This window comes from Natator depressus, chromosome 3, assembly GCF_965152275.1.
Source record: "Natator depressus isolate rNatDep1 chromosome 3, rNatDep2.hap1, whole genome shotgun sequence".
NCBI classification, from domain to species: Eukaryota; Metazoa; Chordata; order Testudines; family Cheloniidae; genus Natator; species Natator depressus.
In genome coordinates this window covers 206,774,441-206,792,822 of record NC_134236.1, presented here as the reverse complement: position 1 = coordinate 206,792,822, position 18,382 = coordinate 206,774,441, and the positions used below count along the sequence as shown (strand labels likewise).

General features: G+C 58.1%; 1 protein-coding gene across 3 annotated transcripts; it reads left to right on the top strand.

The window, feature by feature from the left end:
- Positions 1-1,398: 1,398 nt before the first annotated feature.
- Positions 1,399-17,961, top strand: LOC141985545 (heme-binding protein 1-like). Of its 3 annotated transcripts, none has more exons than XM_074949773.1 (6): positions 1,399-1,535; positions 5,254-5,420; positions 7,655-7,740; positions 12,883-13,009; positions 13,095-13,278; positions 13,522-17,961. In XM_074949773.1, exons 2-6 carry the CDS (start codon positions 5,273-5,275, stop codon positions 13,694-13,696), a joined length of 720 nt encoding a protein of 239 aa, XP_074805874.1. In that variant the 5' UTR covers positions 1,399-1,535; positions 5,254-5,272; the 3' UTR covers positions 13,697-17,961. The 3 variants fall into 3 exon arrangements, with proteins under 3 accessions (XP_074805874.1, XP_074805875.1, XP_074805873.1); XM_074949774.1 differs by lacking the exon at positions 1,399-1,535 and adding an exon at positions 1,833-2,275; XM_074949772.1 differs by lacking the exon at positions 1,399-1,535 and adding an exon at positions 1,834-2,407.
- The last annotated feature ends 421 nt before the right edge of the window (positions 17,962-18,382 follow it).

Here is an 18,382-nt window from a genome sequence, read left to right as displayed (position 1 = left end):
GGGGGCGGGACAATGGGACGGGGGGCGGGACAGGAGGATGGGGGCGGGACAATGGGACGGGGGCGGGACAGGAGGATGGGGGCAGGACAGGAGGACGGGGGGGCGGGACAGGAGGACGGGGGGCGGGACAATGGGGTGGGGGTGGGACAGGAGGATGGGGGGGTGGGACAATGGGGTGGGGGCGGGACAAGAGGATGGGGGGGCGGGACAGGAGGATGGGGGCGGGACAGGAGGACGGGGGGGCGGGACAATGGGATGGGGGCGGGACAGGAGGATGGGGGCGGGACAGGAGGACGGGGGGCGGGACAATGGGGTGGGGGCGGGACAGGAGGATGGGGGACAGGAGGATGGGGGGCGGGACAATGGGATGGGGGGCAGGACAGAAGGACGGGGGGCGGGACAATGGGGTGGGGGCGGGACAGGAGGATGGGGGCGGGACAGGAAGACGGGGAGGGTGGGACAATGGGATGGGGGCGGGACAGGAGGATGGGGGCGGGACAGGAGGACGGGGGGGCGGGACAATGGGGTGGGGGCGGGACAGGAGGATGGGGGACAGGAGGATGGGGGGCGGGACAATGGGATGGGGGGCAGGACAGGAGGATGGGGGGCGGGACAATGGGGTGGGGGCGGGACAGGAGGATGGGGGCGGGACAGGAAGACGGGGGGCAGGACAGGAGGATGGGGGGCGGGACAATGGGATGAGGGCAGGACAGGAGGACGGGGGGGCGGGACAATGGGGTGGGGGTGGGACAGGAGGATGGGGGGGTGGGACAATGGGGTGGGGGCGGGACAGGAGGATGGGGGCGGGACAGGAGGATGGGGGGTGGGACAATGGGATGGGGGCGGGACAGGAGGATGGGGGCGGGACAGGAGGACGGGGGGCGGGACAATGGGGTGGGGGCGGGACAGGAGGATGGGGGACAGGAGGATGGGGGGCGGGACAATGGGGTGGGGGCGGGACAGGAAGACGGGGAGGGCGGGACAGGAGGATGGGGGCGGGACAGGAGGATGGGGGGCGGGACAATGGGACGGGGGGCGGGACAGGAAGATGGGGGGCAGGCATCGGCAGGGAGCACCGCCCTGGGGCTGGACCAGCAGCACCAGGGGGCTGACAGCAGCCTGACCAATAGGATACAAATCCACTGGCCCCGCCCCAGGAGGAGAGTTTAGTGTTGGGCCCCGCCCCTCAGTCTCTCCCCTGCATAGGCCACGCCCCCGTCACAGACCCCGCCCCTCCGGAACGCAGGGCCCACCCCTGCCAGAGGCCGCGCCCCTCGGCTATGGCGCTCCCCCCACCCGGTAATGACCCCTCCCACTGCCACATGCTCCGCCCCTCTGGAACGCCGGCCCCCGTACTGATCCCGTCGGGTGTGGGCGGGGCCGGAAGTATCCGCTTCGCTTCCGGGGCACCGCGGCACACGGCCGCCCTCCCGTCATGAGGGTTACGTCAGGACGCAGGAATCGTCACCGGATTTCCGGGCCGGTGACCTCAGGCCGGAGAAGTTCCGGGTCGGGCGCGGGGCGGGAAGTGCCAGGTAACGGGCCTCCCCACCCCGGCCAGCGGGGTCCTGCCCGGCCCCGGGGACCTGTGACCCCTGACCCCCCGGGGGCCTGGCCTCAGCGCCCCGGACTCCTGGGTGCCGGCCCCCCGCGCTGCCTGTGGGGCCCCAGTCCTGCGGGCCGGGCGGGGGGGAAGGGCTCCGTCTCTCCCTGCCCCAGGCGGGGTCGACCTGCGGAACTCCCTGCTGCAGTGCGCCGGGGCCGGCGGGCCGCTTACGCTGCCTAGGCGTGAATCCGGAGTCCCCGCAGGACCGGGTAACGAGCCGGGGCCTCTCCTGCCGCCGCCTTGTGGGCTGAGCTCCGCAGAGCGTCCTTGCCTCGCCCAGTCGCTGCCCGGGGGCGCGGCAGCCCAGATGCTCTCCCCGGAGCCAGCGGTTCCGTGTCTGGGACGGGTCGGGACGGTCTCGGGTCATCTCACGCGGATGGCTGCTTCAGACGAGTAATTCGGCGCTGTACATGCGCGGGAGGCCTTGGGCTGTTTGTTTACAAGGGCTGGCCTTTAAACCCCGTTGCTGTGATTTTATGAGGCCAAATGTCTAAATAGTTACCGTTTGTTTCGGGATCAGCTGCCCTGAGTCCTCGTCCCAGCTCGCGGAGGGGAGCGGGAGCCAGGAGGTCAAGGCTTACTCCAAGAGTTTCCGCCAGTCGCGCTCTGTCTCCGCGTCCCGTCTGTTAAATGGGGCACCAGCCTCTGCCTCACAGGACAGCGGGGAAGGTAAACCTACTGTTTGTGAAGTGCTCGGATACGTCTGTGCAGGAGACGCAGTAGATGCTTTTTGGCAGCAACACCTTGCAAGAGCACCCGCCGCTTACGAGCGACATTTCGGCTGGGAACGCTTTTCCGACTGTGAGTTGTCCACTCGGTAACAGCAACACAGCTGCTGCATTAGAGCAGGGGTTCTCAAGCTGGGGGTCGGGACCCGTCAGGGGGTTGGGAGGTTATTGCATGGGAGGGTGGGAGTTGTCAGCCTCCACCCCAAACCCCGCTTTGCCTCCAGCATTTAAATGGTGTTAAAATATATAAAAAAGTGTTTTTAATTTCTAAGGGGGGTTGCAGTCAGAGGCTTGCTATGTGAAAGGGGTCACCAGTACAAAAGTTTGAGAGCCACTGCAATGGAGCAACGTTTATGAGATTGTGATGTGTCATCTTCTGCTTGCTTGCATCATTTTTTTGTGGCAAAAACAGACAAAATGCCAAGCCATTTCTCACTGAAAGAAAAAGTACAGATTATCCACAACTGTCAAGCTCTGGGGGCTACTCAAAGCCAAGTTGCAGTTAAGTGGGAGTTGCACAGGTTGCTTGTATGCAGAATGTGGAAGCAGAAGGATAAGCTTTTGGCTAAATATGAAGACGGACAATCAAATAGCTGATGTAAGCGTGGGCATGAAGGAAAAGCCTCTGATGTCGACTAGCTTCCCTTTATATGGCGCAGGGAGTACAACTAGCTGGACCTGAAATCAAGGAAAAACCCCTTCAGCTTGCTGCTTCACTTGGATTGAATGATTTTAAGGCAAGTGACGGTCTGTTTACCAGATGGAAGAAAAGCTTCAATGTTGCTTACAAAAAAAAGTATGACAAAAAACACCGGACAAACCAGCAGTGGCAGTGTGAAAAATTTCCTCACGTTTTCCCAGCTGACATCTACAATGCTGACTAAACAGGACTTTATTTGAAAGGGCTCTGTGACAGGGGACAACATATAGGAAAAAAATGAAAAGCTAGGAGGAGGGAAAACTTCAAAGGACAACTGTGCTCGTCTGTGCCAACATGGATGGGAGTGACAAACGCCTGCTGTTCGTGATCGGGAAGTCAAAATGACCCAGATGCTTCTGAAGGATTTCAATAAACTTCCCTTCAATTATGTCAGTTCAGCGAATCCTGGATGACAGGTGACATTTTCATCAACTGGTTGAAAAAGTGGGATTATCATCTTTGCTTGCAGAGCTGTAAAATATGCCTTTTCCTCGATTAACTGCTCTGCACAACCCCAAGGAATGGTTCTCACTAACATTCAGCTCAAATTCTTACCCCCCTAAGACTACCTTTTTGATGCAACCTATGGCTCACAGTGCGATTAAGAACATGAAGGGACATTATCAATCAAAAATCGCAAACTGGATTATTGTTACTCCTGATGTGGACCCCAGCGCAGATGTTCAGACAGGCCTGAAAACTGTAAATGTGCTAGATTGTGTTCATCTTGTTGCTGAAGCCTGGCAACATGTAAAGCCGACTAACAATTTCCAGTTGTTACAGGAAAGGCAAATTTGTTGTGCCAGTGGAAGGTGTGCGAGATGAGGCTATTGAAGACTTTGGTGACCCCCCCCGAACGATGTTCCACTTCCAGTCAACGTGGAAAAAGAGGTACCTCTTAGTAGCTGCTGGGGATGAGGATTTGCTCACATTCAGAGAGCTACCCGATGAGGAATTACTGCACACTGCAGCTGCTGCAAGGCCAGAGAAACGAGTTTGTGTTGATGAGACATATTATAATTCAGAGGATAATCAAGAGAGTGAGGACTATTTTGATGAAGTTCCACGTCTGACAGACTCCGAGCTGTTGAAGGCTTTGCATGCACTCTGGCACTTTTCCCAGGTAGCAGGACTTGGTGACAGGGTCTATGGGACATTGAGTCCCATCTTCCAAACAAAACCGGGTTTGTTTAATTTGCTCCGCTTCTTCTCCATGTTCTTTCACCTGAAATGAGTGAATTTGTCCATGCTTAATTAACGTACAGATTGATACTCACTGTATAAATAGAAAACACTCTGATGTGGAATAATACTTTTAGGTTATTACAGTATTACTGTTATTATTTATTAATTTGCTTAGCAGATGTCCTTATCTAGTGACTTACAACATGTACAAAGTATTACAGTTAAGGGCGAGTACAAAAAATGTTTACAAGACCAAAAGGCTGTTTGTTGTCATGGCTGATGTTTGATCTTAAAACAAAAATAAAACTTGATACTTTTATAACATTAACTCCATATTGCTTTCGTGGTACAATATTTAAGGCACCGTGGAGAACAGAGCACGTGTTTAAAACGCACAGGGGGCGTACTACAGTAATACCGTAGCAGCAGTAATTGTGAGTGTGTACTGCAGCTGTTGTACGTATCAGAAAAAGCCGGGTGCCTTTGGTCAGGCGACACCCCCTATAACAGCACCAGCTGCTTAGGAGCAACATAGCAAAAGCGCACCAATAAATTGCTGCTAACGAGTGTTTACTGTACAAGTATCTCAGCAGATATAAACTCAGGACTTCTGGGTTCTGATCACAGCTCCGGGACTCTTAATAATCCCAAGGGCTGTGTCAATATGGTGACCTTAGTTCACCATCCTCCTGGTGTCCCTACCAGCCAGGAAGTCACTGGCACTGCCTGCACCATTTCTACTCCCCCACCTGAGCCACACCAGTCTCTACTGACTCTCCTATCTGGTCCTCAGCTTCTCAGGTGACTCTTCTTCGGGGGCTGAATGGAGGGCGTAGGGAGGAGAACCTCTACCAGGCCCTGCCCCCTCTCTTCAGCCCAGAATTGTTTGTATTGGTGTGTACCTCTCCAAACCTGCAGCTCCCTCACATCTAGAGCACACACTGCTGCCCCTCTCCATGCGGTGGGCACCAGCTGTGCCCCCTTGCTCTCAGGTTTGCACTAAACACTGCTTTTTTTCTTTTCTCCCCCTGCAGCAGGAACTGTGGTGTTGGCATGGCTCGCATTACCCTGGAGGACCTCAATGGGTTGGACGATGAGTCCCTTGATGAAGATGAGGAGCCAATGGATGGGGAAGAACAGAACAGGCTGTTCTCTCATTGGGAAACAGTGGCCAGCACCCACCAAGTGACCCTTCCTCAAGGTGAGAGCAAGGCTGAGTTCCTTCCCCACCCCCACAATTAGAAATTCCAACACATTTAGTGCCTCAAAGGAAGCCTTGGCAGAGGTGGAGCCTTCTCCACCAGCAATTCTGTGTGGCCCATTCCTGGCTGCTCCCCTGGAAGGAGCTGACCCTCCAAGGACAGTGTTCCAAGCCCAGTGGCCCAGAATATATGAAACTAGCTGTTCCTTTATAGGGCTTAACAATGCTGACAGGGTTTCTATGGCCCGAGAGACTGAGCATGCGTGCAAGGAGCTGAGTCAGGTCCCTGGTTTCAGCGGGTCTAGAACCTGGGGCTCTGGGGGCCCGAAGTCTCGGATACTCCCTTGTCACCACCAAGGGAGACAGATGAAGCAACACCTCACTAATCTTGGCAGGTCAGGCCCCCCCAGGAAGTCCTATCGGGAGGCCCAAGGCCTGGGTCGCCCATTTGGCTTGCACCCATTATTTCAGCCAGGAAGTGACCCAGGGTGGGTTGTCCAACCAACTCTTATGAAGCGGGATGTAGGCGGTCTTGGCGAACGGTCAGAGCAGGAGTCCAGCATTGGAATCTGGTCAGAGCTGGAGCCGGTGGTCAGGAGTGAAGGTGCAGGGGCAGGACCCAGAGAAGAGCCATGGGTCAGGCACAGAGCAGCACTAAGGCAGGACCTGGGAGCAGAGCAGGAACAGGGCTGGAAGCAGATTGAAGGAGACAGGTAAGGAGTGGGGTCCGAGCAACTGTGTAAACTTCCTCTTGCTGGTGCAGCGGATCCCGTTCCTTGCCTGTCTCTTGCGATTGGCATCCATCCTGGTCCAGGTTCCTGACTCGGTCCCTTGCCCGTCCCAGTTCCTGCCTTACTCTAGCTTCGTTCCTGATGCTTGTGCCATCTCTGGTCCTGGCCCTACACCTTGCTTCTGACCCTTGGCCTGACTCTGCGTTGGTTACGTTGACAGTTGCTGGCTTTCAGGCGCCATCTCACAATGCCCCACACTGACAGTACAATCGCTGCCAGTGCTCCTGGTGAGGATGTACACCACTGACACCAGGAGCAGAGTGTAGACACGCATGAGCACTGTAATTACTGTGGTGGCTCTCTGCCCATGTAAGTTAGGTCGACTTAATTTTGTAGAGTAGACATGCCCTGAGGGCAAGTCAGAGCTGAGCGTGCAGCATCTCTCCCCCAGCGAGAGCCCCGCAAAGATACGATTCAGTCCTTTGCCTGCCACGTGGTGGGGAGAGCAGGGGCCGGAGCAGAACTGTTCAGCTGATTCCTATTAAACACTGGCTCCTTGGAGAAATAAATGACGGAGCCTGACCCTCAGCAAACAGACGCTTGGTGCCCAATTGAGAGGGGCCGATGACTGTGGCTCACGTATGGAGGGGATGGCAGGGCCAATAGGATGGGAATGCACCCTGCCCACATGTGCTTTATCAACCTTCCTTCCCGCCAGGTAACTCTCCGCTTGCTGAGCGTGCGCCCACTGACCTCTGGCCCTGACGGTTGAGCTCTGTTTAGTACCGCCAGCGTAAACAGCCTTTATAGGACCTCAGAATAAAGGCAAAGCCACCTGTCGGACTCTTGATCCGAAACGTGCTTCTGGGCCATGGAACGTGGCCGTGGCCTCCCTAGCGCCGGAGAGGGGAGCATCTGCTACTGCTGTGGCTGGCTACAGCTGAGCTACGCAGAGCAGCTGTAGCGTGGCCCTGTTGGCCCAAGTCTTGCGTTATGGTGGCAGATTGTGCTGACTGCTAGGTGCTCTGCAGACAGACCTGGAGCCAGGATTCCTTCCCCAAAGGGCTGCCAGTCTAAACAGACCGGGGGTGGGCCAGGCCCCAGGAGCAGCTGCCTGAGGTGATGGTGAGCATGCAGCAGGCTAGTCCTGTATCTCGGCGATAGTCATTCCTTCGTGTACACCCTTCTCGGGGCTGGGGGAGCCCTAGCAAGCGCCTCTGAGCAGGTGTGTTTTTTCAGAAGCACCTGGATCCAGCCTCAGGGTTACCCCCGAATGGTACGAGGGGGCGAGCAAGCTGCAGCTGCTAAGGGAACAGGCCAGCTTGTTTCCTGGGCTGGGGGTGTGTCCAGTTGCCGCCAGGGTGCAGCACTGATGCACTTCCCAGGACTTGGTATTCGGGCTGCGGGGTCCCTGTTGCTCTGAATTGTGCATTTCTCCCCTCCCCCATCCCGCGCTCTGCTCGCCGTGCAGGCCCCTTTTCTCCTGTCTGTTTGGTTTTGCAGAAATGGCGGGTCCCATCATGCAGATGACACAGCACAGCCAGGTGCGTGAGCCGGTGCCCTATGTCACCCTGCTGCAGCATGAGAAGGTGAGGACTCTTTCTCTGGGCATGGGCAGATTTCACACCCACAGCCCGTTTCCTGCGGAAGTGTGCGGGGGTGGAGTCCCCTGCTGGTCCTGTGTCTCTGTACAGTGCGCAGAGCCCCTTCCCTACACACAGCACCCTGGGGTCCCTGGCCTTGCAAACAACCACAGCCCAGATCCTGTCCCTGCCCTGGTCCTGGGCCCTCCTGCTGCTACCCCTCGTCTCCAGCGCAGGGCCCCCAGGATCCATAATGCCTCGCCGGTGCTTTGCTTCAGTCCAAGCTTGCCTCGCTGCACTGGGGGCTCTCACCCCTGAGCGACGCAGCTATCCCCACCCAAGCGCTGGTGTGGACAGCTCCCGCCCCTCGCAGAGGTGGAGTTACCATGGCGACGGGAGAACTCTCTTCACCAGACACGCTGCAAGTTTGTCATGTAGCCCTGCCCATCTTGTACCCTAATGATGCCCGGTCACAGAGTGAGAGACGGTTCCTGCTCCGCAGAGCTCCGGGTCTAACGGAAGCCAAGACCTAGCAAGTGTGCCAACAGACAGGAAGAGGGGGAGGGAGATGCTGCGAACGGGGTAACATCATCCTGTCACCTAGGCTGCTGGGGCGGGACTGGAGGAGCCCAGCTCAGGTAAGGGCACCTTGGCATTCGTTCCCTTGCTTCTGGCCCATTGGGTCACCTGACGTTTTAGCTTCTGCCTCTTCCTGCCCCTCTCTGGTCTATGGGAGGGGCGTGGGGTTCACACGCTCCCGCCGTGTGTCCTGCTGACCCACCAGAGCTCCGGGTAGTGTCTCTCCAGTCCTGCGGAGCCTGGTGTCCCGCTGGCCTGAGTCCCCTGAGCGTGGCTGCAGGAATTCTCTTCCTTTCCATGCCCCAGCCCCTGCGGCCTGGCACATGCCCGGGGTCACTTCATTCCTGTTGTTCCTGCCCAAAGAAGGCAGGACCCCCCTCCTCCTCCCCCCATCCTCTTATCGTTCACTAGCATCGTACGGGGCGTGTTGGGCAAGCCACCCAGCCCTGTTCTAGCCCCATTAGGTGCTCACTCTGCTCCCCTCGTCATCAGAGACCCTTCCAGCAACCTGCTAACCTCCAGCATTGCCTCCATGCCTGCCTGGGCTTCTCTTTCCGGCTCCTCCCCTCTGCTCCACTCAGGAGGGTGCTGTGTAGTCTCCAGCAGTCAGTGTAGTTTCTGGGGGCTTTTCTGTGTGGGTTGCTTGCTAGCTTCCTGACTCCCGTGGAGAGCCCTGGCCTTCGGGCCAGCCAGCCTGCCCTCCCTCCCGCCCAGGGCAGGGCTCTGGAAGGGGAGCAGTGGCCCCTTTGGACTGCTGAGGGCGCAGCAGGCTGGGATCGTGCTCTGTCCTTGGTGCTTCCCTGCCGGTGTCCCGTTCTGCCTGTTGGGCTGGCCTGGTTTGGGGCCCGTCAGCTTTCCCAGCCCTGCAGAGGTGGGAAGGCTGCCTAAGCCCTGCTGATCAGGGCGGCTTTTTATGCCCAGTTAACTAGGTTAGAGTTTGTGTAAGTCTAGTAGCACGTGTGGAGGCCCTAGCCACGGCGGCTCCATGCCTAGCAAATGTGCACCAAGGTCCCCAGATTTGCTGGGGTCGACAAGTCAGCGCCAGGGTTCCGGCACCTTGGAGAACCCCTAGTTAGAGTGGCCCTGTGTCCGACCCAAGGGGCACTGAGGACCCTGTACATCTGGGTCTGCAGAGGCCCCAGCACTGCTGACTGCTTCGGTTAAGCCCCTCCCCCCCCCCTTACTCTCCTGGACACATTTTCTGATCTCTTCCTCGCCCCTGGGTGTGGAGCCTCTTCCAGGCCACAGAGCCTCCAGGCGTGCTCCATCGATAACCGAGGCGAGGGGGAACATCTGCTGGCCTTCAGTGTGACAGTAACCGCCACAAGTGTAAACAGAACACCAAGAGCTTAATTCTATGGACACATCCGTGCCCTACTGACCTTCTCTGGCTGTCTACGGCCCTCTGGCTTCATTCTGGAGCCCTCATGCCACTGTCAGTCTGTCACCAGGGCTGTAGTCACAGTGTCCTCCCGAGCACCCTCACATGCCTGAGGTCACTCTTCAGTGGCCTGCCTCAGTTACCCCCTTCAAGGGGCTTCTTAAATAAACTGCAGGCTTTTCTATCCAATAATGCCCCTTCACTGAGGTCTAGTCTAGTGACGTGACACTGACAAGGAAACAAGTCTTCCACCCCAGCCTTATGCTAGGCACAGCGCCTCCGCCCTGGGCACTGTCTGCTGCTGGAGAAGACACCAGGCCTGGCCTGCCTACTTTGCCTCCTCCCCAACAGAAAACCCCAGCTGGAAGGGTTCTTCTATGAGCCACCCGCCCAAGCTTGCCAGCTGGATTCTCTCTTCCTCCTGCTCTTTTCGGGGAATCAGCTGATCCTCGCTCACCTGTGCCACCTAGAGTTGGCTGACTCCAGGCCTCTACCTCTGAACAGGGCAAGGCCCCCTCTTCCAGCAGCTCTGCCTCAGTGCCCCTGCCCATAGGCCCATGGGAACCCAGTGGAGGGATCATTTCGAAAGAGTTAACCCTTTCAAGCGTGCCGTTGGCATAAGTGGCACTGTGAGCCCAGAACCCCTCTGGCCTGACTGAGTCAGGGGCCGTGGGCCTGGCCCTGTTAAGTCTGGAGATCCAAGAGCCAAGGTGATTCTGTGCCCAGTGTAAGTAGCATTAAAGTCTGTCTGAGTCAACCAAGTGCGGTGCCAATGATCATGCCCCATCAACTGGCAGATGTTGCTCACCAAAGTGGCGCAGTGCCCATCATGAGCAGCACTGGGATCTCTAGGGCAGTGGCGCCCAATGCTGAGGCTGAAGCACGTGGCCTAGAGTGCTCCCCATTCCAGCAGGCAGAGTGAGATCCAGCAGCTGATGCTGGAGCCAGACTTCTCTCTTGTCCTCATCTGATGTCCCCGTTCCAGGCCAGCTGCACCATCGAGCCCTTGCTGGTTGCCGAGTGCCCCACACAGCTGACAGACCCTGCACTGCCTCCTCGTGCCAGGTGGAATCCTGCCGTTCTCCCACACTTAGACTAGGCCCAGGGTACCTGCCAGCCTTCCTTGGGGGGCTGTGACCAGTAGGGTTTGTTCCCCACAGCAGGACTGGAGCCTACCCAGGGAAAAGGGCCATCACCCAGTGAGTGTCTGTGTGCAGATCTCCTTACCTCGAGTGTAATGGGCCTGCCTTATCCACGACACCCCCTCTGCACACTGGGGTTCACTCTGCTCCCCAGCAGCCTCTGCCTGCCTCCCTCCCCTGGTCTGTTCTTTGACCACCCCAAAGCTCTTTGGTTCATCTTGGGTTTTACCCTTGACCAGGATCTGCTCTGCCTGGGTCCTGTTCTGGAAGGTCCTTCTGACTCCTGTAGCTCTCTGCGCTCCTGACCTGCTGCAGCTAGCATCTGTTTCTGAGCCAGGAAGGGGGTGCCACTGGCTCTGGCACAGGGTGGGCAGCTTGTCACAGTGCTCAGGCTAGCTGCACCTCTCCCGCCACCCGGTCTCTCCCCACGCACCCCTCCAGGTGTCAGCCGGCCGCCCTCTCCCTCTGGTCGGGGAAACGTTGGTTTCTCTCTCACAGACGGCGCTGACACCCAGCACTGAATCAACGGTGGTCACCTTAGGAGGTCTGACTTAGCTAGCTGGGTCCTGCAGGTCATTCCCTCCGGGCAAGGCCAGTGGGAACTAGCAAGCAGCAGCTCCTGGGAAGCAGAGCACTGCTATGTAGAACGAAAGCACTTCAGAGCAAACTGATCGGAAACACTGAAGCATGTGGCCTGCGGCACTAGTTCTTCCCAGCCCTGCCAGGCACCGGCTCGCGGCAGTCTCCCCTCCACAAGGGGTTCTCCTCTTCACTCTCCTCTGGGGCGCATGTTCCCAGCCTGGCAAGACAAGGTTTGCAGCACCTTGGAGACGAGACCCAGGATCTGTGAAGCTGCCAGCTGCCCCATTGGCTTTCCAGTGTGTGCCTTGGCATTGTGAGCTGGGAAGCCATTGCCTTGCCTTCCACTGAATTCAAGCATCGGGGTCTAGTGAACATCCCCTAACCCAGTCCAGGTTACATCAATGTGTTCGTAGTTCTCAGCAACTCCCCATCTCTCATGTCCATGCCGTCGGACCAGATGAGGGTTATTGGTTAATACAGAGCAGTCCCTGCAGGAGTCCTCTCCTCATTACAAACAGCAGCATTTCTGTCACACCACTGTCCCAGGCTGGGGTTGCCAAGGCGCCCTCGGGTGCCCAGGGCTGCCTCCGCACCGGGCAGAGGCTGGGCTTGGCCCGTGGCCTTGTGCTGTTGCTGTGATGCTGAGCCAGGCATCAGGGCCAGGGCATCGAAAGGTGGTACCTTGCCTGCTGCAGATCCTGTAGCACAGTCATGGCATCTGCCCGGGTCTTGGTGCACCCAGCTTGGGGTGACGGTCAGGCTGTGCCAGCTCCCTGAGAGGGGTGGGGAATAGTCTTTCACTCATCAGAATCTGGGCTGCCAGGGAGCAACTGTGGCCACTGGCAAGAGCAGCAGGCTGGAGCTGTTGCGTCCTCCCCTGGGGATAAAGCACCAGTCACCTGGGCTAGGTTTGTAGCCAGGCTGCAGCGCAGGTAAGACCTGCCAGCTACCCAGCTGTGTTGGCATTGACTGGGCTGTACTAGTGCCCGTTGTCAGCGTCCTGCAGGGCACCATAAGACAGAGTAGAGACCTGTGAGCTGTGTGAGCCTAAGACTCCGGTCCATGGCAGGCAGCGTCACGCTGGAGGGGATGCTGCCTGCGTGGCTCAGATCAGCCTGTCCCTGGAGTAACGTTTACAACCCAGAGGACTCTAGATTACCCCGCAGCCTGACCCCTTACAAGCCCCATGTCCTCCAGCAGTGGGACTTCTCAGTTTTAAGGCCTGTGCTCCTGGGTGTGCCACCCCGTTGCTTGCATTTGGCCACACACGGCTGGGATGTGTCCCCCTTTCTTTCTGCCAACAGCGCTAGTGGCCAGGGCCCACGGCCCAGAGGAGCTTTCTTCCCCTGCCTGGTGACTGGCAGTAGGGGGTGGGCAGTGCCCATGTGATGGGGTGTTGTCATCAGCCGGCAGCCTCCTGCCCTGTTCTTGGCTCTGACTGACTTGTCGCCCTGTCTGTCTCAGTGCGAGGAGCGGCTGTACCCAGCGGGGAAGTGGGCCTGCGTCACCAAGGGGGAACCGATGTATGAACAGAGCATCTCCATGGGCTTCATGAAACTCATGCGCTACATCTGCAAGGAGAACTCCACAGGTGCGTGCTGGGAGGTGAGGGGCAGGGGGCTGGCTCCACCCCTCGGGCGCCCTCTCACTGCCGGCCTGTGCCTGCCTCCCTGCAGGCCGCTACCTGGGCATGACGGTGCCTGTGGTGAACGAGATCTGTCTGAGCGAGGAGGGCACTGAGTTGCTGCGGGACGTCACCACTACCTATTACCTCCCAGGGGAGTTCCAGCCCGACCCCCCTCTCCCCACGGACCCTGACATCCACATCGTGGAGAGACAGCCGCTCCGCGTCCTGACCAGGTGAGCCCCACCCCTGCCATTGCCGCAGGCTGCGGGAGGGGGAGAGGAAAGTTTTCTGAGCCCAGCGGGGGAAGGAGCTGAACGGTGTGGGCGGAGGAAACGTCTCTGAGGGAGAGGAGGAGAAGGGTAGGAGCGTCGGCGGCTCTGGGGGGGAGGATTGGGGCGTGCTGGGGGTGGAGCTGGCACAGGGGAGATTGCCAGGTGACTGGTCTCCCGTGGCTGTGGCCGCTCCCTTTGTTCCAGGGTGTTCTACGGGGTGACGACAGAGGAGACGATCCTCCGGGAGATCCGCCTTCTCTGGGAGCTGCTGGGCTCCACAGACACCGTGCTGCGGGAAAGCTACATGGTGGCTGCCTATGAGAACCCCAGCGTCCCTCAGCGGCGCAATGAGATCTGGTTCATCCGGCGAGCAGAATGAGTGCAGCGCAGCCCCGCGTTGGAGGCCGGGCCGGGCCCCGCTTTCGATGGCAGTTCTGGCAGAAGGAGATGAATGCACAGCCTGACGCACGGGTCGCCGTAGAAGGGTGCCACTGCCCTGGGCCCGAAGAGGAGACCAGCTCTGCACCCAGCCCCGGGAAAACTAGCATGTGCCAGATGGCTGGCCAGGGCCCACCCCACGCCTGCAGGGGGCAGTGTGGCATCGAGCGCTGAAAGCAGAGGGTGTCTGAGTGGGCCCTGCGTGCCCCAGTGGGGAGTGTGGCTGGGCACACGGGGGCTGGCTGGCCAGGCTGGGTGCTTATGCCTGTTTGTGCCAGGGTGCAGGTCTGGGCTCGAGGTGTCAGTCCTGACTTGAGTTTGCAGTGCTGGGCCTGGCACCACGGCCTATGCATGTGGCTGTGGTTGAAAGATCCCTTGGGCGATGGCTGGGGTGGCACTTCCTGGGGCTCTGTCTTCAGTCCCTCCATGGCACTGAGTATTCCTCCGTGTCCTGCCTGCTGAGCCCATTCGCCAGCAGCAGGGAGGGTCTGTCCTGCAGCCAGTGGTCGGAGCCTTGGGTCGGGGGTCCTTGCCCTGCGCTGAGCGGGGCTGTGTGTGTGCATGCCCAGGAATAGAGACTGGTGGGGCCTGCAAGCAAAGCTGGGATCCTGTAGGACTCTCCTTCGTATCTGCCCAGCCGTGTGCCTGCTGCAGGCAGCCCCTTCCTGTTGGTCAGCGCCTGCCCTGCTGCGCCTGCGGCCCCCGGGTGTTAGTCCAGCCCTCCGCCCTGGGCTGAGCAGAGAGGGACAGCAGCTGGGTTGCTGTGTGTTGTGTTGTGCATTGATTGGTTGGTTTCACACTCATGCGTGCTGCTGGGGGAGGCTGGCAGCATGAACCTGAAATAAATCCAGCTCAAACCACTGTGTGTGGCAGCTGATTGGCTGGGGGTGGCCACGCTGTGCCCAGAGAAGGGCCGGAGCAGCTGAGGGGGACCCCCAAGGGGGCAGCTCCCCAGGGGCACTGTAGCCTGCCTGCTCAGATCAAGCGGGAATATCGTCCAGCTGCACCCCGCTCCCCAGTAATCGCCTGCAGGGGGTGCCTCCCCTTTGAAACAGCAGTTGGGGGCAGGGCGGCTGTGCTGCTTCCTCGTGGCCGCTGCACCCGAGGCCGGGCTTCGTGGCACTGTTAGCTGTGCCCTGTACCGGTTGTGCCCTGCCGGAGCCAGCTGCTGGTACTGACGCCAGCATGGGCTTGCTCCTGAGGGCAGGGAGTCACCTCAGTGGCTGCTAAGAATGGGCCTGGCTGGTCCCACCAGATTCAGAGACCTCCTGGACTATGGCTGGAGGGACTGGGTGGACCCCACAGCCTTCAGCCAGTGTGTGGGGCTGTCCGGCCCATGTGTCCCCTGCCCTGTGCGCCAAGAGGTGGGGGCAGCCGAGGCTCTTGCTTGCCTTGAGCAGGCTTGGTGGGAAGGTGCTCGCTGCCCGCTCCTCACCCTTGACTCTTTGCAACTCGTCATGGGGGTCCCTGCCCCAGGAGCCTCCCTGGCCAACCCGGACACCACCTGAGCTGGCCACGTGACATCCAGCTGTATGGCAAATGCAGCAGGGGTCAGGGAGAGTCAAAATCGGGACTTACTGACAGGATGAGTTGGCTGAATGCAGCAGAAGGGCTAGACGCAGGGGAAGCCAGCCAGCCAGCGCCCCACGGCACACAGGGGGCCCAGACAGGACGTGAGGAGCTCAGTCTGGGTGCTAACCAGAGAGGGTTAAGGGTGACTTGGTCACAGTCTGTTGGTACCTGCATTGGGACCAGAGTTTTGAGGAGAGTTGATGCGAGGCCCATTCAGACTAGAACTAGGGTGCAGATGTTTGACAGCAGGGAAGACCGTGGTGGGGGAGTCACCATCACTGGGAATATTTAAGTCTGCCTGGGCTGTTTTTCTAAAGCTCTGCTCTAGCTCAGGCGGGAATTCAGCTAGGGAAGGCCGATGGCCTGGGCTGGGCACTGGCTGACCCCAGTGGGCCCGTCTGGCCCTGCGATCCGTGAGCACGAGCCAGAGCCGATGGGGAGAATCGCATGGGATGGAGCCTCCCTGCTCCCAGTGGCACTGGAAGGGGGCCACAGATCGTGCTAGGCAGAGCTCGGCAAGCACATGGTCAGTCTGTCGGGCTGGCCTGACTTCTCTCCCTGCCGCTGTTAGCTGTCCACGCGTCACGCCGAGGGCTCTCAGGGCCAGTCTGCCGGCGTTCTGCTGTACGCTGGCTGGGTGTGCTGTGTGCAGAGACTCTCCCTCTCTCGGTTGCCAAGTCAAGCACTCGGAAGTTAGGACATGCCAGTATGAAGTTACCTGCGCACCCTCAACACGGCCCCTCTGGGCACCTGCATTATGACCGTCTGTACATGCTCGTGTGCCGCCTTTTCCCCAGGGCCTGGTCTCCGCCAGCGCGCAGGATGGGTGGCGCTCACCTAATGAGCAGCGAGTCTCATGGTGCAGCGTGTGACCACAGCCACTGCTCGACCCCTCCGCTGAAGCCAGAATGATTAATTTCCTGATGAGCCTTTCTAGGATGCTCATCACTGGAAAAAAAAGAGATTCCATTATGTGGAATCGGACTGACCTGCCATGGGTCAGCAGTAGGGCTGGACTCTTCAGATCCACCCCACCGACCTCAGCAACTTGAGCTAACAGAGTCACTGCTAGCAGTAGTAGGTTGTCATCTTCCATGTGGACCAGCACTAGTGGGGGATTAGACCACTTTTGCTGGTGGCTTTCACAGCTATTTGCTGACAGCAGAGGACTGGTGAGACTCCCGGATGTTCGGTTCCGTTCCAGGCTGTGGAGGGGAGTGGTCTGTGCACAGCTTCTTGTACCTGTTCCCCCCCCACCCTTGCCCCAAAGCCTGGCTCCTGCCCCATCCCCTTCCTGCTCTTTCTTCCCCACCCTTCATTCACTGGCCCAGCTGGTCCTAGTCTCCCTCTCCAGGCTTGCTGGCCATTTCCCAATGACCCCCTGTAAGAGGCTGGCTCACCCCACAGGCTGGAGGGCTGGGGATAGACTACTGGGATTACGGACGAAGGTAGCCTGGGTTGAATCAGGGACTGCCCTACAGCAGGTGGCTGCGATGGAGGGGGAGCTGGGGCAGATGAGGAATGGCTCTTGCAGGGCAGACCCTGGGATCAGGTGAACTGTCCCAGGACAAGCAGGGGCGAGACTAGGAAGGCCCAGGAGGGGGAAAAGAAACCATGTGCGGATTTAGGAACTGATACTGACTGGTATTTTGAGGGCTATTGGCAGTGTGGCTTGTATTACTAAACCCATGCCCCAAGGAGGAGTATTTTTGACCAATAAAAAATCCCGAATGAAGTTTTATTTTAATGCTCCAAGAGGGGAAACTGAGGCAGGCTACTTGGACCATAATCCTAGGCCATGAGGTGGGCATGGGAGGTGGGTGGCCCACTAAGCCCACCCTCGCAGTCTCTCCCCCTCTCCACATCTAGTTCCAATGTCCTTGTGCGGCCAGTCACCGTCCCCTGTCCCGCTCTTTGCCTGCCCCCACACTGGTTCCCAACCCTAGTATCCAGCCCCGGGTTCCTCCTCCAATCTCAGTCTCCCTCCACCACCTCCCAGCCTCTTTGCCCAGCCAGTCCCAGTTCTCCTGCACCCCAGCTTCTTGTCAGATCTCTCTCCTTACCCCGGACCTCCCCGCTGGTTTCTAGTCCCAGGCTCCTTGTACAATCAAGTCTTCCGCAAGACTCCCTGTCTGATCTCTGTATCAACTCCCAGTATTCCTCCCACCCTCACCCCGTTTTCCTCATGGGTTCCCAGTCTCCTCGCTCAGCCTCCCCCACCTCCCCTCCCAGTCTCCCTCCTTCCCCCTCCTGGTCTGGCTTTTGTCCCCTCTGCATTGGAATCAGGTGCCTTCCTGCTGCCCACGACATGGGTGTCAGCAGGGGAGGGCACTGAGTGTGCAGGAGAGACCGGCTCGCTGCTCTCAGATCCTGGCCCCCTCCAGCCCAGAGCAGCCACTGCAGGGATAGTCCTGCTGAGTGGCCCAGAGCCAGGGGTAGAGCCGGGGCCGGCTCTAGGTTTTTTGCCGCCCCAAGCAAAAAAAATGTTGGACCCTCCCTCCTTTTTTTGGCTTTTATACAGGTTCACACTTTGCAATGGCTTTTGGTTGGTTTGTTTTGTTTTGACTGTTTAAAATTAAAAAAAAAAATGAAAACAGAGAATTTGTAGTGAGTGAAATAAAGCAATTTCCTACGAGTGTACTCATTTAATTTTAACAAAATCACAATTACAAACAATTTGGGTTCAACGACACGCTAATGAAAAACGTTACTGTCTTCCGGTGTGCCCGGTTTTGCATAAATTAAAAGAATTTATAGGACCTGAATTTTTCTGGTTTTCATACTTGTGTCGTCTTAATAATTCAGTGAAATCTAAATTGTTTGCAGTGGTACTCTCAATGGAAAGGAATGCGAGTCTGACAAACAATTCTGAGACAGGGTGGACCTCAAATAATGGTTTAGTCAGTTCAGTTCTGAGAAACTGCACTCGCCAGAAGCCACTGATATGGGTCATGGTAAAAGAACGCGTAACGCTAGAGCTGTGTTTGGAGTGAAAAAATCATTTCTTCCTATAAATTCTAATACTTTTAGAGGAGAAGTTTTAGGACTTATGAGC

What these genes read in the sequence shown, in the direction of transcription:
- LOC141985545 (XM_074949773.1), top strand. Translation starts at nt 5,273, where the DNA reads ATGGCTCGCATTACCCTGGAGGACCTCAATGGGTTGGACGATGAGTCC. An exon ending in CCAAGTGACCCTTCCTCAAG is followed by an intron (nt 5,421 to 7,654) that starts GTGAGAGCAAGG and finishes TTGGTTTTGCAG; the next exon opens with AAATGGCGGGTCCCATCATG. An exon ending in CCGCTCCGCGTCCTGACCAG is followed by an intron (nt 13,279 to 13,521) that starts GTGAGCCCCACC and finishes CCTTTGTTCCAG; the next exon opens with GGTGTTCTACGGGGTGACGA.